This window comes from Ochotona curzoniae, unplaced genomic scaffold (genome assembly GCF_017591425.1).
Source record: "Ochotona curzoniae isolate NIBS_2020 unplaced genomic scaffold, NIBS_Ocur_1.0 scaffold_4683, whole genome shotgun sequence".
NCBI lineage: Eukaryota > Metazoa > Chordata > Mammalia > Lagomorpha > Ochotonidae > Ochotona > Ochotona curzoniae.
The window spans coordinates 759564-777746 of NW_024467121.1; the positions used below are offsets into that span (position 1 = coordinate 759564).

Here is an 18183-nt window from a genome sequence, read left to right on the forward strand (position 1 = left end):
GTGAAAAAATTAAAAAGTAGACCAACATACAGACAGAATCCAGCACAGTTGGGGGTAGGGGAACCAACATCTCCCAGAGTCAGGGACAGTGGACACTTAGAATTCCTGGGATACCAAGGAGGCCTCACTGCCCTGGGAGGTGACAGCAAACTCTTCTCTCACATGCACCAATGGCAGTGGGGACCAACCCCACATCCCACACTTCAGTCAGGACCTTTCGTGGTTCCCCTAAAAGCAGGCAGGGTGAGAAGCTTCCTGCCCAATAGCTCTGTCTCTTGGCCTGACTGGGCACAGCAAGGGCAGGAAAGGCAATCAGTGCTGCCCAGCTGTCTCCACCAATGTGAGCAGAAACCTCATTTCACAGTGTGGGCATGGCTACCTCAGGATCCTGAGGTGGACAGCCCCAAGAGAACGCGGCGCTACCTGCACGCTGTCCGTGTTGTTCAGGAGTGGGGGCTTCTTCATCCCGAAGTCGTGGGGGATCAGAGTGTAGAAGCGATTGGAGAGATCCAGGATCTGAGAGTCACTGCTGCCCTGGGACACGGCCTGGAGGAGTGGGGAGGAATGAGCCAGGGCTGAGAGCAGCTCTGAGTCCCATACCTGGCTGGCCTTTCTCCTCTCCCAGGTCACCTGCGGCAGGACTGAGCCAGAGCATGCAGGAGCAGGACCTATGCATCCTAGCAGCAGGGAGTTCACAAGCTGTGTTTCTCACAGAAATTCCCTCTGAAGAACAAACTATGCTGTTATGTGAAGCCCTTCTCCCCTTCCAGGGAAAAGGTCAATTATAAAATCTAGGAGGTGGGCTTACAGGTTTTGCTGAAAAGCCCTTCCAATATGTTGCATGTGTGAAAAATTTCTATAATAAAAATTTATGGGGAGGGGTTGTGATGAAGTGCAATCAAAGTCTTGTTATATACCAACCTCATTTCTGAAGTGGGGAGATGGCTTTCACTGTGCCTGAAACAGGTCTAGGTGGGCAGACACAGGGGAGCTAAGCACCACAGTGCTGTTCAGTGCTCTGTGTGCAGAGGGTGTGCATTAAGTGTGAGAAGAGTTGGAAGAGCTAGACCCTGTATACTGTTGATATGGCAGGTAGCCTTGGGGTCCATGGAAGGTCCTGAGGCAACAACCTGGCACTCTTAGATCCAGTTCTCATCAAGGTATGGACTTTGTCAAGTGGTAAAACTCCTTTTGCCACAGCTGGCTTGGGACGTGGGGATGGATGCTACTCTGCCCTTCCACCTGGGAATCTGGACCAGGAAAAAGTGCTTGGACGGAAAACTTGGCATTTAATGGCCATTTCGGGGCCTTTTCTCTAGCACTGGCCAGAAAGTTCACTTCAACTTCTCAGCTTGTTCTTTCTTAAGTGGAGTCTGCATCCCATCCTCAAATGGAGGCGGAGCCTCCAGTCCCTCTAGGAGGTAGTGTGAACTCTGGGGGCAGGATTGTGGTGCATGCTCAGTGAGTGTGAGCTGTGGCACAGTGGAGTAAATTGGCTTAGGGAACACCTGCACCCCATGCTGGAGTGCTGGTTTGAGCCTCAACTACTCCATTTCTGACCCAGCTTCCTGACAATGCATCCCTGCCACCTACGTGGGAAACAAACAGTTCTGGACTGCTCTGCCTTTTCAAGAAGAAGAAAATAAGTAATTAAAAATATGAATGAAAGAAACTAAGACAAATTGTTTCCTATTCAATGACTTCCTAGTAACTGCAAAAAATAAACCCTTCTAAGGACACACAAAAGCAAAGTATCTCCAAGAGCAGCACCACACTGTTCATCAAGTTGATAGGGAGTTCATGACAAATCTGTAATGGAAACCATTTGTTAGTTTTAGGAGCAGTAGGCACTTTTCATATTCAATAAGGTAAAAAAAGAATCTAAACCCTTATAGACTGCAGTCTGGTACATTTATTTCATGAACATAGCCCATGCCAAGGTGAGACGCTGGCCAAGGGAGGTGGCCGGGAGAGCCCCCGGGGCAGCCCTGCTCACCTGCTGGACCTCACTGAGGATGGCATACGCAGCCTGGATCTGCCTTTTGCTTAGCTTCCCCAAAGGCATTTTCTGAAGGTCAATCTGTGGAGACAAGCAGGTGCAGGTGTGTCTGCGTGTCCCCCCACCCTCCCCCAGCAGCTGTGGGAAGCAATCAGAAGGCTGCAGGAATTCCCAAGGAGACCCACACCCTAGGTCCACAGTAAACAGCCCAACTCCAATCAGGGTACTGGGAGCCCATGGGAAAGAGTCTTGCTCAATTTATGGCCAATATCAGCCAACTCTGACTTCCCCAACCCACTCACAGCTCACACAGTCCAGCACTTCCGCAATAAGACACAATTCCCATCCAACTTCAAGGTGAAAAGGAGAGAACACTGGTCATGGTCTAGATCTCAATGTCCTGCCAGGTGCCCTTCCTGAGGTCCTGGGGCCAAAGGCAAGGGAGCCATCTCCCAGACAGGAATCCAACCAGAAAACAAGCAGTAGAGATTTTTAAAAGGCGAAACTTATTCTCAGAAGGACAGGCTTTTGAACTTCTATTCAATCAGTGCTCTCCTTTCCTGATTAGTCAACCCAAAAGGCTCCCCCATTCTGCTCCCAACTTTTCTTCTAACATTAGGTTGGTGTTTGGTACAGTGGTCAAGACACTGGGAAGTTTGACTCCCGTGTCGGAGTGCCTGGGTTAAGGTCTGGGTCTGCTTCTGAGTACAGTTTCCTGTTAATGCACACCTTGGAAGGCAGCATGTGATGAATCAAGTACTTGGGTCTCTGCCACCACCATGAGAGACCCAGACGGAGTCCAGGACTTCTGGCTTCACTTGGGAAATGAACCAATGGATGGGAAATCTGTTACTCTGCCTTTTAAATAAAAAACACACAAACGCATACTATGAATTATATCCCATGCAGCTAGTGGCTGATGCCCTCTTGCTGTCACCTTACAGAGTAGACTGTAGAATTTTCTGTAAGTGGGCTAAATCTTGAACTTCCTGCTACCATGATCGTTGGCTGTTCACCCACCCACCCTATTAGCAACAAGAAGGGATCCAAGGGAACATGCTCCATAACACACCACATTTTCTAGCAAGTCAAATGACCCCTGACAAGAGAACAAGCACCAGAGGCCTTGGCAATCACAGGCCCAAAGACTGAAGGATAGGAACTAGAAGCTGGCATCTGATGATTTCTGCTTCTGGGTTAGAAACCAGCAAATAAGAACCGCCAGGATGCCCTGCATTGATTCAGCCTCCAGGGAGTGCCCAGATAACCAACTCACTAACCTCATATTCCACCATCGCTTTCTTCATACTTTCCACGTCGAATATCATCTTAATGAGCTCCTGAACAGGCTTGGGGAGCTTGGATTTGGTACCAGGGCTGACTGTCAGCTTCTTAACCGCCTCCTCGTCCTTCAGGGGGGGAAAACAAATACAAAGATTAGGAAGAAGGTCGATCTAACAAGCCAGGCAAAGTGGCAGTGATGGTGCAGAGGTGTGGCTGCAGACAGCTGGGACATACAGGATGGAGTGCCACCAGCAAAACTGCTTAGTGTCGGTCACAAAAGGCGTGAGGGAATGACTTTGCCCAAGGACCAGACAATTCCTGGGCATCCACAAGCTCTCTTGGCTGCCACACAGCAAGTACATGGGCTGACCAGACCTGCTGCCCTGCTACCCAACTTGGAAGTCATTTTAGGTCATTGTGGAGGTGAACCTTGGGCGATTGGGTCCCAAGATGGTGAAATCCTTTTTTCCTTTCTCTTGTACTTCCACCCCCAGGACTGTTATAATCCTAAAGTGTATATGTGTATATACAGTTACTATGGACCAGGCCATAAGTCCCATTTCCTGCCAGCCACATTCACAATCGGAGCCTATCCAGGAGCCTATCCTCTTTTTTGTTTCCCCTGCCGCAGGCTGGCTCCCTGAGATCACATGACCTCAGCTTTACCCCTGACATCTGGAATCCCAGGCAATGTCAACAATTCACTGTTCAAGAAACCCCCTTAATCTCTTTTCATTGTCAGAATTGAGCCCTGTGAGGGCAGGGACCTTGCTCTGTCCATCACAGTGTGCCTAGCAACTAATAAGGTGTTAGTTGTGCAGGGGGAAGGTAGCTGACAGAGCTTTGAACAGACAATCTGCTGGGTCTAATCACACCAAACAGTTCTGCACTGTGTTCGCGCTCACGGCCGCTGTGGTCACCTTCAGAGTGCCTAATGTAATTCTGAGTCTTACAGTAACTCCACTAGAGGGTGAACAATCCAGGTGCTGAGCAGCCAATTTGAGTGCACGTACTCTTGAGCCAGGAACTCCACTTCTAGTGGCAGTAATCACAGAGGTACACAGTCTAGCACATGCTTGCAAATATTCAAAGTGTATCAAAGCGGGAGGGATTGTGCTAATAAATTCTGAAATAGGCCGTCAATGCAAAAAATACACCTCAGACTGCAAAGATCTCACACAGAAAGAAAATTTCCTTATTAATAATTTTTGTTGGGCCCGGCGCGGTGGCGCAAGTGGCTAAGTCCTCGCCTAGCACGCCCGGGATCCCATATGGGCGCCGGTTCTAATCCCGGCAGCCCCGCTTCCCTTCCAGCTCCCTGCCTGTGGCCCGGGAAAGCAGTCGAGGACGGCCCAAAGCTTTGGGACCCTGCACCCGCGCGGGAGACCCGGAAGAGGCTCCTGGCTTCGGATCGGCATAGTATCGGCCCGTTGCGCTCACTTGGGGAGTGAATCATCGGACGGAAGATCTTCCTCTCTGTCTCTCCTCTCTGTATATCCGCCTTTCCAATGAAAAAATAATAAAAATAAATCTTTAAAAAAAAATAATTTTTGTTGGTATCGATCACAGATTCAATTTGTAGACTATGAGTCACTTACTTAATCAGCACTTTCTTTTTGCTTTTTAAAATGCAGCTACTGAAAACAGTACCACTGTCTACATAGCTTACATCCCATTTCTTCTGGTCAGTGCTGCTCCAGCTACATTAGGGCAAAAAGTGTGTGGCTATCCACAATAGAGAGGGCAGGATACCAAAGACCAAAGATGACATATACTAGGGATTCAACGGCAGCTAATTCTCGGAGGTTTTTATATTTGGAGTCAAATCCATCTACCTTTAAGTCCAAGGTCTCAACCTCAATATTACGTGAAGTACCCAAGAATTCCCCCTTTGAGAACTGCCAGGCCCCAAACATTGTGAATTAAAAATTGTACCAACCTACAAACCTCTTTTCATTAAAAAAAAAAGTACTTCTCAATTTAAAACTTATTTTTTAAAAAAGTAAATTATGCTGCCAAAACTCAAAACCAAACCTACACAAAATTTTAAGAAATAACCACATATGCATGCTCTGTATGTACTTGTCTATATAAAGACTACCAAACTGTAGCTACAAATGAGTCCAGAACTAGTTTTATCTTAATGATACTCCAGGGTCACATGACCCAGGATGAAGGAAAGCCTCATGCAGAATTCACAGACCAACTCCTGTCATTTTAGGTACAACCTCACACACTGTTCTTTCACAGTCTCTCAAAAGTGTCACTCCTGTTCTTACTTAGGCTCCACCTCATACTTCATGGCACTCTTTTTTGTATCCACTGAGATAATCATACTGTTTCTTCCCTCATTCACATAGTACAGTAACATTTGAAAATGTTGAACCAACCCTGCATTCCTGGGATGAATTCCACTTGGGCATGGGGCATGAATCCTTACATGCCAATAGATTGAGTTAGCTTGGTGTTGAGGACTTTACATTCATATGATCTTGCTCTGTCATGTCTTTCGAGTTGAGAAAGGTTCTTCTACTTAAGGGAGAAGAACTGGCATTAAACCTCATATAAATGTTTGGTAGTATTCACCAGCGATGCCAGCCAATCCATGATATGTAGTTTAAATAACTTGTTTCTTCCTTTCATCAGAAGTGTTTGGGTGGTATAAGTAATTACCTGGCCGTAGTCAATTTCCAGAGGGTAGAACTTCTTGGGATACTTTGTGAAGTTCTTGGAGTGCCAGGCATTTCCGGTCTTTTCCTCATATAACTTCATGAAGTGCTCGATGGCATCCTCCTTGGATGGCATCTGCTCCAGCTTGTTACTGCCAATCACGGTGCCCACGCGGCCCCAGGACCTGAATATCCAGTACCTGTGGGGGCGGGGGAGAAGTGGGACACCAGCTGGTCACGTTTTAGGATAAGTGTCTCTTCCCCACCATTTTGCTAGTGGAGGAAGAGCTTTAAACACTTCTAAAAGATGGTGACTGACAAAAAGAATGGACAGCTGTTAAGTTTAAGATAATTTAAGAATGACATCATATGGCCAAAGGAACTATACAAAACTCCCAAGAACAGGATTAACATCTATCTTTGCAAATAGGCTTAAAGAGTGAATAATGGACTCTGATCACCTTCACATTAAGATTCTCTTATTTCTCCCAGAAAAACACAGCAAGTACATTTGGAGGTCATGTATTTAATGACAATAGCGACAGTAACTGAAGATGTACCGTACTCTAGCAGTAGCATAGATCTTCTGACTCAGCCTAGAGGCCAAGACGTGATGAAAGGCAGAAGTGAGAGCCTTGGCAGGTCTAGCCATCATTTTTGTTTTCCATTTCAGCCAATGGCACACCCATTACCTGGAGTGCCGTGCTGCTTAGCTTTAGCTACTTAATGCTGATTTTTCTTTTGCAAAATGATTTTATTACAAGAGACATACAATAAATCCACATACAAGATTTGCATGCATTTTAAAGCTGAAATTGGGACTTTTTGTGGGTCTTCTGCACTACTGCCTAGGAGTGTATGAATTCATTTTCTGTGGGCTTTTTTCTGTAGACATGTTTAGAAAGAACCACCCTGACTGATGCTGTCCCTAATAGCCCGTAGTACCCTCCGACTATAAAATCCACAGCTAAGCTGCTGGTTGAGACACCTGTGTCCCACACCATGACTGTGGGATGCCTGGGTTATACACTGACTCTGGCTCTCAACTCTAGCGTCCTGCTAATGGAGGCATCAGTGATGGCTCAAGCAGAGGGGATCCCAGAGAGACCTGGGCAGTGTTCCTGGATCCCAGCTCTGGACTTCCTGGCTGTTGTGGGCATTTGGAGAATGAACGCCCTCCTTCATTCTTCAACAAGTAGATAAAAATTAAGAGAGAGAGAGAGAAAAAAAAAAGCCAGAGAATCTCTAAAAATCAGCAATTCTAAATCACTAACTGGCCAGGTGTGATAGCCTAGCGGCTAAAGTCCTTGCCTTTAATGTACTGGGACCCCATATGGGCGATGGGTCCTAATCTCAGGGGCCTCAGCTCCCTGCTTGTGGCTTGGGAAAACAGTGGAGGATGGCCCAAAGCCTTAGGACCCTGCACCCATGTACAGAAAACCTGGAGGAGGCTCTGGACTCCTGGCTTCATATTGGCTCAGCTCCAGCCATTGCAGCCAATTGGGGAGTGAATCATCAGATGGAAGATCTTCCTCTCTATCTCTCTTCCCTGTATATCTGACTTTCCAATAAAAATAAAATAAATCCTGGGCCCGGCGCGGTGGTGCAGTGGTTAAAGTCCTCGCCTTGCACAACCGGGATCCCATCTAGGCGCCAGTTCTAATCCCGGCAGCTCCACTTCCCTTCCAGCTCCCTGCCTGTGGCCCGGGAAAGCAGTCGAGGATGGCCCAAGGCTTTGGGACCCTGCACCCACGTGGAAGACCCGGAAGAGGCTCCTGGCTTTGGATCGGCATAGCATCGGCCGCTATGGGAATAGCGCTCACTTGGGGAATGAATCATCGGATGGAAGATCTTCCTCTCTGTCTCTCCTCTCTGTATATCCGCCTTTCCAATAAAAAAAAAGAATCCTAAAAAAAATTTAAATATAGAAAAGAGCATCCGTCCTCAGTCACCACTAGAATTTAGTTAGTGTCCCTGCCCGAATCTTCCACTTACTCACTGGTCCTGTTTTCTCCTGGTTGAAGCAAGAGACACTGAGTCACTACACAGGGACTACCATGTCCAAAAGCGTCCAAATAAAAAAAGACAGTCAGTGCCCCCTTCCAAATTTGAAAATCTACCCAAGTCTTAATACTTCTCAAACTTGATATTCTGACTTTTAAAATGTATGTTTAAACTTCCAATGGAGACCAGGGACAGCATGTGGGATACCAAACTGATGACTGGGGTCAAGGACAGCAATGCTACTGTGGAAGGAACATCTTCCTTCTCACACGAAAAGCTGCAGGCTACATTTCTGCTCCTTCCCAGATCATGGGAGCGATCTGGCTCTCCCAAGGCTGAAGGCCCAGTACTTCACAGCCCAGCTGTAGGACAGGCCCACACCTGCCAGACTTACTGAGTCCCAGAGCTCACCTGCTTTCCTTGTCATCCTCCAGCAGCTGCAGCTTGTAATAGGAGTTGGTTCCCTTAACGATATCCACCAGGCCAAGGGTGGCACTGAACACCTTCCCGCCTTTCTCCAAGACGTGTGCAGAGTGTTCCAGACCTGTCCCCAAGGGAAGACCCTTCCAATGTTCTCTTGTCCTCTTTCCCTAGAGGAGTGGCCAGTGCTCCCAGGGCGAGGGGTGGATGGGCCTGCTAGGACACAGCGGCACCACCTCTGAGAGGTTCCTTAACAGATGGAGGTATGCTTGGGTCTGGGGGCAACGGTGCGATCTCCCCTGCTCCCCTTTGGTGTGCGGCAGATGAACAGAGCCCTCTGCTCACATTCCTGCCTGCTTACCAGAATCGGGATCTACGGCAGCTCCTCCTTTGAGAGTTAATTTCATCCTCTTTTCAGATTTGTTGTTACCTTGGAATGGGACAGAGAAATGCAAACAGTTCTACAGATAGAACTAATGAGTGGTTTTCTAGCAAGGAATGTATGTACTGCCTAACACCCCCAAGGGGCCTGCTGTCCCATGCCCAGTGAGAACTGATTCGAGAAAACAGGTCCAGGCAACACACAGAAGCTCCACACAGGCCAATCCAGCAGGCCTGAGGTGGGAGCCACGGCAGAGCAAAGTAGTGCAGGGTTACAGATTCCTGCAGTTGGAGGCTCTCACCTTCCTCCTTGGCTGGTCCCTTGCTCTTCTTGGAAGCCACAGCGCCTGACTTTGCTTTTGGAGCCGCTGCTTCCACGGGCTCTGTCTTCACCTCCGCCCCCCAGGTGGACAAGATGTGCACAGAGAGCAACTCCTGCAGGGTCTTGGTGGAGCTGGAGATATCCTGGAGGAAATCCTCCGACACCACGCGGACGTTGGCTTCCTTGACTTCCTCCATCTTCTTATTCATCTTTTCTACTTCCTCTGTTCAAATAAGAAGGGACAGTGGCATGTACAACTGCTCAGTATGTTTAAAACCAAACTACAGGGCCCGGCGTGATAGTGTAGTGATTAAAGTCCTCGCTTGCATGTGCCGGGATCCCATATGGGCATCGGTTCTAATCCCGGCGGCCCTGCTTCTGACCTGGGAATGCTGTCAAGGATGGCCCAAAGCCTTGGGACCCTGCACCCACATGGAAGACCCAGAAAAGCTCCTGGCTCCTGGCTTCGGATTAGCACAGCACTGGCCATTGGGGAATGAATCACTGGACAGAAGAACTTCCTCTGTGCCTCTCCTCCTCTCTGTATATCTGCTTTTCCAATAAAAAAAAAAAATCTTTAAAAAAGCAAATTAAAAAACCAAACTACAGAGTGAACACCCCAGGCCGAAACCAGTGCCGTGGTATAGTAGGTAAAGCTGAGTCAGTCCTATAGTGCTAGCATCCCTTATGGGTACAAGTTAGAGTCCTGGCTGTTCTGATACAGCTCCTTACTGGTGTGTCTCAGAAAACTGTGGAAGATGGCCCAGGTTCTCAGGCCCCTGCCACCCATGTGAAAGACCTGGAGGAGGCTCCTGGCTTCAGAAAAACCCAACTGTGGCCATTCTAGGTGTGAGGCAGCAGATGGACAATCTCTCCCCTCTCTCTGCTAACTCAAAGAAATCAATCTTAAACAACTAAAATTCCTAGGTACCTGCAAGCCCTCACCATCCATTGTTCTTTCATTCTATTTATTTCTTTTTTAAAGACTGATGGCGCATTCAATGTGAGGACTTTAGCTGCTGGGCCACGCTGCTGGGCCCCCTCTTTTAAAAAAGATCCATTTATTGATTGATTTAAAAAAAAATTTCTTTTTAAATTTATTTTTATTGGAAAGGCGGAGAGACAGAAAGGAAAATCTTCCATCTGATGGTTCACTCCCCAAGCGGCTGCAACGGCTGGAACTGAGCTAATCCGAAGCCAGGAGCCAGGAGCTTCTTCCGGGTCTCCCACGTGGGTGCAGGGTCCCAAAGCTTAGGACTGTCTTTTGCTGCTTTTCTGGGCCACAAGCAGGGAGCTGGATGGGAAGTGGGCAGCTGGGACATGAACCAGAGCCCATTTGGGATGCTGGTGTGTGTTAGGTGAAGACTTCAGCTACTAGGACACTGTGCCAGGCCCTCTTTCCAGTTCTTGAGGGTTCAATGCCTCTGGGCACCTGTCCCCCAATGTGGAACCCCAGTGCGAACGTTATCCACAACTGCTCTAGCCCTGGACCATGCTGCAGTGCAGCACATCTACAGAGAGACTCTGCATTTCCCAAACAGTAAGCTACTAATTCTTGCTCTGAACACACATGACATATCTGGCATGACATGCCACAGAGCAGCAGCCCATGGGACAAGCACTGACTTCACAAGGGGCCATTCTTCCTCAACAAACTCCTTCACGGCCATAAGACATGACGGCCACATGACGGCTACATCTGACAAGGAAGTAGAGACTCACTTTGTGTGCTAATGCACAAGGAGGCCTTGCTGGCGGTCCCTGTCACCTTCCCTCCGAGCTTCTCGACAGTGGCCTTCACCTCGTCCTTGTTCCGGGACAGCTTCCCCAAGGTCAGGATCTTCATGTTTGACAGTGGCTTATCTGGGATGAGAGAGGAGACTTTTGAAGTGTGGAGGAGGAGCAGGAAAACCTAGCACTGACTGTTTGGGGACAGGCCAGGACAGAGTGCAGAGTCCCATGACCCTGGCATCCAGCTCCCAGAGGAAAAACTCGAAGGAAACACAGGCGAAGGGCCAGTGGAGAAGCAGAGCACAGGACAGCCTGTACTGCCTGAGAACTACACACAGAAGGAACAGGCAAGGCCTGACTAGGAGAGACTGCTCTGTAAATGGGGTAGCACCCTGGGTCTGCTCCACATACAAAGAAGGCTGTAGCTGGACCAAGTGAGGCCTGAGGGCTGCAGCCAGAGTATAGAATGGTAGGTCGCAAGCTCCCACTTTCTGCCTAAAAGCAATCTGCAGTTCATACTTTAAAAATCTATTTAAAAACCTAAACGAGTGGATGCCAGTCATTCTTGTCCAATACAGCTGCACCGAACCGACTGGATCCAGGCAAACAGCAGCAGCCTCCTATTCACAGTGTTTGGTCAGTCCCGGTTGGCAAGCCTAGGCCAGGGCGCACCTTTTGCCTGCTCTGAACAGGGCAGTGCTGCGGGCTTTTCCAGAGCCAGAAGAGTGGCAGGAGAAGTCTGTGTCTGCCCACTTAAGGGGAAACCTGCCAAGTCTCCAAAGGACAAAACCAGTGTGACCCAGGTGCATTCTGCAAGTGAGAGGAAATCTGGGGAGGAGGCACACACACCTGGGCCCATCCTGAAGCAACACTCTGGATTGGGGACAAGCCCTGCATGTGCCCTGTCGTGACCACGGATCTGCCCTGGTGGACAGAAAGAAGGGCTCTAAGGGGTTTACGTTCAGGACAGAACTTCACTAGGCCATGGCCCTGACTTTAGATCATGCCACATGCCACTGCATGAAGGGGTATGGAATGGGTCTCTTCTGCCTGTAAACACTGATCTGTGCTTGCTAAGCTTTCTCCCTGGCCCTAGCCAGGGACTTCTGTCTCCAGATAAAACAGAGATGGAAACCTCTCACCAGGCACAACTGGCAGGGGCAGAGCAGTTGAGCTGGAACAAGGCTCAGTGCGCAGCCAAGCAGGACACCCCGACTACCTTTCCCAGGGATGGGGGCCATCCTAGTTTGTCTAATGACACCCTTGCCTGATTTCCCAGAATAAGAGTCATCTGCTCTTAATGCCCACTTCCCTCCACCTCCAAGCTCTGCCCTCCACGCGTGTCACCCCACGCAGGTGGAGCTTTCCCGAGAATAAGCAGAGACCCCAGGAGACCTCAATTCCAGGTGCTAGGAGAATCAGGACAAAGGAGTCCTGCTGAGAGGCTCCAAGGGCAGAGCCCCAAGCCCCTGGAACCATACCTGCTGGAGCAGAGGAATTCATAGCAGCAGGGGCGGAAACTGTGGCAGGCGGGGGTGCTGCTGCCGGGGCACTGGTCTCAGGGGGGAATACACGGTCCTGCCTTTTTAGCTTCAGTTTCTTGAGGTAGGTGATTTCCCGAAATTCCTAAAGAATTCAAGATTCTCTTTTTAATAAACTAGTTCCTCCTTGTCATAACCACCAAACATGCGAAAGGGGATCTGGCTTGTGCTAATGAAACAATCTCTTTTTCCTTCCTTCTTACAATAAAGAACAATGCAAAACAGGAAAACGGAATGCCTCTAGGAAGAAAGATGGCATTACTGTCACTATGGTACTTACGTTTAGGACTTTCATTTTACAATCAAACTGGCTTTGTAGTTGTTTTAAGAATCTTTTCCTCTAAGAAAAATGAGCAATGATCAGATCTGCCCAGGGAACCAGTGCTGGGGCCTACTACCACCTCCCTATCTCCATTCTTTTATTTAATTCATTTGCTCCTTGGTATCTCATTCTCCAATTGCCTGCCACAGCCGAAGCCAGGCCAAGCCATAGGTAGGCACTGGAAATTCAGTGTTGGGCTCCTGAGTGAACAGCAGGGACCCAACCACTTAGGGCACTGCCTAGTGCTTCCCAGGGTATACAGAGTAGGAAATTCAAACCCAGGCACTGATATAGGATGCGAGTGTCCTAAGCAGCGACTTAACTGTGGCTCCAAAGGTTTGCCCTCCACCCCTTTCTTGAATTATTCTCAAGAATTAACAGGTTTCTCTGGGACCTTGCATGCCCACTCTATGATTCAAAGAGCCCCAGGACTACATACACCATTACTACCAGGTCAGGGTAACATCTTTCTTTTCTTAGAGGGGAAAAAGAGTGCAGAGAGCCTAACAGACTTAATTACAAAATCTTTTCAACAGCACAGTTCATCCTCTATTCCAGGAGATTTACAAAGTGTCTTTCTCTTGATGGGTGATCAAAAATGCCAGATGCATGAGGCTCTGGAAACAACCACAGTTCCTCTGCTCATTTAATCTATAAATGGACCCTTCTTGGTGATACCAAATCCCATCAACGCCAGCTGGATAAGGGCCTAACAACACAGAATGTCCAACACATACTGAGCACCTAATCTATGCCACCTACCACAGGGAGGCTAAGAACACTGTTTCTGTGCTTGAGGCGGAGGCTCAGTATGGAGTGAGCTAAATATATGAAGACATAGTTAAATGTAGGAGCTGAGTTCTAAACTGGAAGTGAGTGAAGGTGATGGAACAGTTGGATTCCTGGGGTGGGGAGGAGAGGGGGAGAGCACTCACAAGCCAGTCATTCACAGGAAACCCCAGGGAGCTGCCTGTGGCTGGGAGTGAAAGAAGTAGGTAGTAGGATGTGAGAGCAATGGGCAGAGAAAGGCGTTGGTTAAAGGAAGAGGCTGCAGAAGCCCAGAGTCAGCTCATGGAGAGACCTCGACACTTAACACTGGGGCCAGTCCCAACACAGGCTGTGCTGGACAGGATCCTGGATGTGCATGTATTCTTTTTTTTTTTTAAAGATTTATTTATTTATTGGAAAGTCAGATATACAGAGAAGAGAGACAAAGAGGAAGAATGTGCATATATTCTTGCAAACATCTGCAGACATACTACAGTTGGCACATGAACAACCGAATAGTTGGCACTGCTTGCCAGCATCCGATTTTCTCCTTCCAAGATAGTGAAAGGTGTTCAAGTACCACATAATGGTCTCTCTCACGTTAAATGAAGGGGGGATAGTGACAAGGTCAGATTCACTCTAGAGCAGATCACTCAAGTGTCAGGGGCACTAGTCACAACAGCTCCCCGGCTAACCCTTTCCAGTAGCAGAACAGGTGGCAGGGGGTGTGTTTATATCCTTGCCCCAGACAGGCTGGCCCCAGTTCCTGCAAATCTCAAAGTAGAAAATTCGAGGCTTGTCCAGCAGCCAGGGCTCTACTGGTGCAGTTTCATAAACAGTTCTCCAGTTGTGGTTCCACACCAGGTGAACTCTACATGTAGGTCCCCTCGAACAGAGTCCTGGGTGATGTGTGAACTCTGGTCCTGACCCTCCCTCTAGCACCAATGCAAGGAGATGCCGTTAAGGAAAAGCTTATCTTAAAAGCAGGAATTATCATGTTTGTTGACCATATGTTCCTTACTGCCCAGAATACAATGGGCCTCAATAAATCAAAATAATTCATGGCCTTTGGAAGCAGTTGAACAAACCTTGACTCCACCACTTGAGAGGCACTTTGGCTTTGTATTTGTTCAGTCTGCAAACATATGAAACCAATAAAATTTTATGTTCTGTGATAAAGTCTCTGCAACACTGCATTGCAGCCTTGGCAACAAGACCTGGCAGTTGTGAGAAGGCCAGCCAACAGATCCCTTACCTTTGGGGTCACCCAGTCCTTCCGGTTGGGTGTCTGTGTCTTAAACATACACTTGGTCCAGGCAGTGACGTCCCCGGTGCAGTAATAAGCATCACTCTTGAAGACCAGCTGACCCGAGCATTCCTCACAGGGAAGGAGGGCACCGAACAGCATGCCATCAGCTACACGGTCCAGGATCTGAAGCCAGGGGAGAAATGGTCAGAGGCAAGGTGTTTCAGAGGAAGCCACTGCACTTTGCATGGATCTCGCTCACTGAAACACACAGGCTTGACTGGGGCTCTTGAACTCGCTCCTCAATGCAGCTGGCTTGTAATGCAGAAATAAAAGCAGCATCTAGAGCATTCACTGGCTCTGTATGAGGTACTGAGTCAGCCTCAGCTTGAGGGGATGGGCAAGGAAGGGGCAGCTGGGAAAACACTGGGTTTCTGGTGAGCCCCTGGGGAGTTTGGGCAGAAGGTGGCAGAGAGCTACACTGGCCAAAGTATGTGGCATGATCATCCAAGGCAAACACACGGCCACTGCAGTCCCCAAGCAGAATTCTACAGCAAGTGTTAACATGTCGAAACCTCTAATTGGGACTGTCCCACCCAGCCCTGGGGAAATGATGACCACAATGGCAGTGACAACTACCAAAGCTTTATTCCCTGAAGTGAACGTCAGCAGGTGTGCAAACAGAGGGCCTCCCACACTGTCAGGCATGTCCCACTCCAACCCAGGGCCAGCTTACCGCCGACTCCCCAGAAGGCACTTGCTGCTTGTTGAAGATGAGCAGCTCTTTTAGATCATTGGTCGAACATGCTTTCTTCAGCTCATCCTTGATGTTCCAGATCATTTCATTCTGGGTCTAGAAACGAGACCTGGTAGCTAAGAGACCAGCTCTTATCAACTGGAAGAAAGGTCTGCCTGGGACACACTGGGTCCCCAAGCACACACTCAGGAATTAGCTGAGCTGACCCCCAGCTGCTCAGCAGATTTTAACTCCAGTCATGCTCAACAGGTCTCAAATTAAACCTGAAGTAGGGACTCTCAAAGGGCTGGGCTGCAGCAGAGGGGGCATGTGCAACAACTGGGGCTGGAGACGGGCCTGGCAGGTGTGGTTACTGGGAGACACTCCAACTAGGCTGCAGCATGTGCAGGTATGCACAAGGACTGGGTCTGTGGCAAGCTGGCTGGGCTGTGCCACAACAACCACTGGTTCATGTGAGGTGGAACTGACCAAGCTGCATGCACTGGATTGTGTTGGCTGTTAAAGATGACAGACCACACCTGACTCTGTATTGGCTTGTATACTTAAAAGCCTGAGGTTATCCCAGGTGAGGTTTCTTGGGGGATTCCCTGACTGGACCACTGGATTCAGACCTTGGCCACAGGGAGAATCACAGAATGTGTAGTCTGATTTGGAGTGCATATATTGGGACTGGGCCCCCTCAGCTGCTGATGTCTGTGCAGTGCACAGCACACCCAGGTACACAGAGGGGACAGCAAGATTATCTAGGTCAACAGGGGACATCAAATGCCCCATCAGAGGATGGAAAGTAGAACAGGTTAGACAATTCTCTTGGCCAAGTCCTGGGCCTGTGGATGCCCTTAGGTAGACTCTGTCAAGCATCAGGTCTTGGAAAGATTTTTTCAATTCTGGAGGAAGAGAATCAACAGCGTCTTAGAACGATTAAAATCAGTCAAGGAGCACCCTCGGAACACTCTTCTCTGTATCAGGGTGCTTAGGGTGTCAAGAAGTGACTGTCTACTATCCACTGATGCTAATGTAGTCTGACAGCACGGAGTAGGCCCCACCCACTCCTCCACTTGGGACACAAGAGAAAAAAGAAAAATAAAATTTGAAACATTTGTCCTACACACCTTCCTCCATACCTGACCTTTCCTACCTTAATCAGAGGCCCACACGGGCAAGCATCCCTCTCAACCATATAACAATATTAAAAATAACAAAAGGAAGGGTGGGGGAGTCTTATTGATAGCACCAAAGCCTTCAGAATGTACCCTGCAGAAACCAGGTCTCTAGGCTGGGCCCAGCTCCCATGAGTGAATACTGCCAACATCCAGAGGCCACAGGAGCTGGAGGGTGCTGCTCTCTACCAATCTTTTCTTATTTGAAGAACAGACAGACACACACACACCCTCCATATCTGCCAGTTAATAACAAAGCAGAGAGCAGGGAAGACTGTCCATGTCAGTCACAAGGGGGGCAGAGACCCATGTGTGTAGCAGGAAGTTGGAACTGGGGGCAGTCAGGACTTGAATGCAGGCACTCTAACATAGCATGTGGGCATCCCGGTGGCATCTTAACCACTGTAAGAATGCCCACTTCTCTACCACTCTCTAAGTAGGAGTGGTTCCAAACACCAATTTCTTAGCAATATATCATACTCAGTATCACAGAGGGACATACTTAGCTGCTTCTGAAAACATACTTTCAAAATTTTTATGAAGAGTCAACTCTCTGTCGTGTACTTGGACTCTCACAAGTGTCTGGCTAGGAGGTGGACAAGCTTCCTTATGGCAGAGTGGCAGCCAGAGTGCTCTGCCACAGGGTCTCATTGTAGAACTGTGGCAAGTCCCTCACCACCTCAGCCCCAGAGCCCCTCTGTGTGTAAACTAGAGAAGAAAATGCCTGCTCTGTAACACCCCAAAGATTCACAATTGGCAACAACTGAGGACTTTGACTCAAAGCTGCAGTTACACATGTTTGCATATATTTTCCAGCGCCACTGTCAGGGACCCAGCAATTTCCCCTGCTCTCCTCCATCTTACAGCTCAGCACATGGTGGGGCACCATGTAGTGTGACGAGGAAGGCCAGGGTACAAGGTCAATTGCAAGTGGCACAACTCCTTGACCTGTAAGACCACAGCCAGCAGAAATAGAGAGGCACCAGGTGAAGGGAAGCATTTGGAGGTTGTGACTTTGCTTCCTTCTCCAGCATCATGGAAAGAAAACATATGGAAGAGCCAACAGAATACGGCTGTGGCCACTGAGATACAGGCCGTGGCTCTACTGCCGCCAGACGTGGTACACAGCTGACATTTTTATGCCCTGTCACAAATTTCACCAAACCTGTGATTAAGAATCAATGCTAATCTTTATACCACAAGCAAAACTGAATGCTCATACAACGGTTTTCACAAAGCAGCCTGACTGTTCCTCCCAGACTTTCTCAAGCATTTGGCATTTCCTGATGTGTGTCACTTTGATGTCTCTCTCTGATCACTGATCAGACGGTTTTCTCCTCTCTCACCATTATGCCTTTTACCTTTAAACAGGAGATTCTCATTTTGAAAATGTGGGAAAGCTACCTCTTCAAGAACCTCTGGCATCTTTGCACTTAACATCACAGTTTCCAATGCCTGTAAGTGATCCTGAAGGTGCAAACCATCTCTACCATCCTGGTGTGAGGCAAGTGAGTGGGGAGAGGGTCTGGCTGTGGCATTGGCAAAATGTGGATTTTCTCCTGATTGGGAGGAAAGAAAA

General features: G+C 48.5%; 1 protein-coding gene across 1 annotated transcript in view; it reads right to left on the reverse strand.

Annotated features, from left to right (window-relative positions):
* PARP1 (poly(ADP-ribose) polymerase 1) overlaps positions 1-18183 on the reverse strand; it is a 43059-nt gene that overhangs the window by 6746 nt on the left and 18130 nt on the right. Inside the window, exons 6-16 of the mRNA XM_040967794.1 lie at positions 15424-15540; positions 14697-14873; positions 12292-12436; positions 10802-10942; positions 9060-9302; positions 8738-8806; positions 8368-8500; positions 5957-6152; positions 3280-3408; positions 1997-2080; positions 424-546 (exon numbers count right to left, since the gene is read on the reverse strand). Of these exons, the coding sequence (XP_040823728.1) occupies positions 424-546; positions 1997-2080; positions 3280-3408; positions 5957-6152; positions 8368-8500; positions 8738-8806; positions 9060-9302; positions 10802-10942; positions 12292-12436; positions 14697-14873; positions 15424-15540 (1557 nt within the window). The remainder of the gene's footprint in view (positions 1-423; positions 547-1996; positions 2081-3279; positions 3409-5956; positions 6153-8367; positions 8501-8737; positions 8807-9059; positions 9303-10801; positions 10943-12291; positions 12437-14696; positions 14874-15423; positions 15541-18183) is intronic.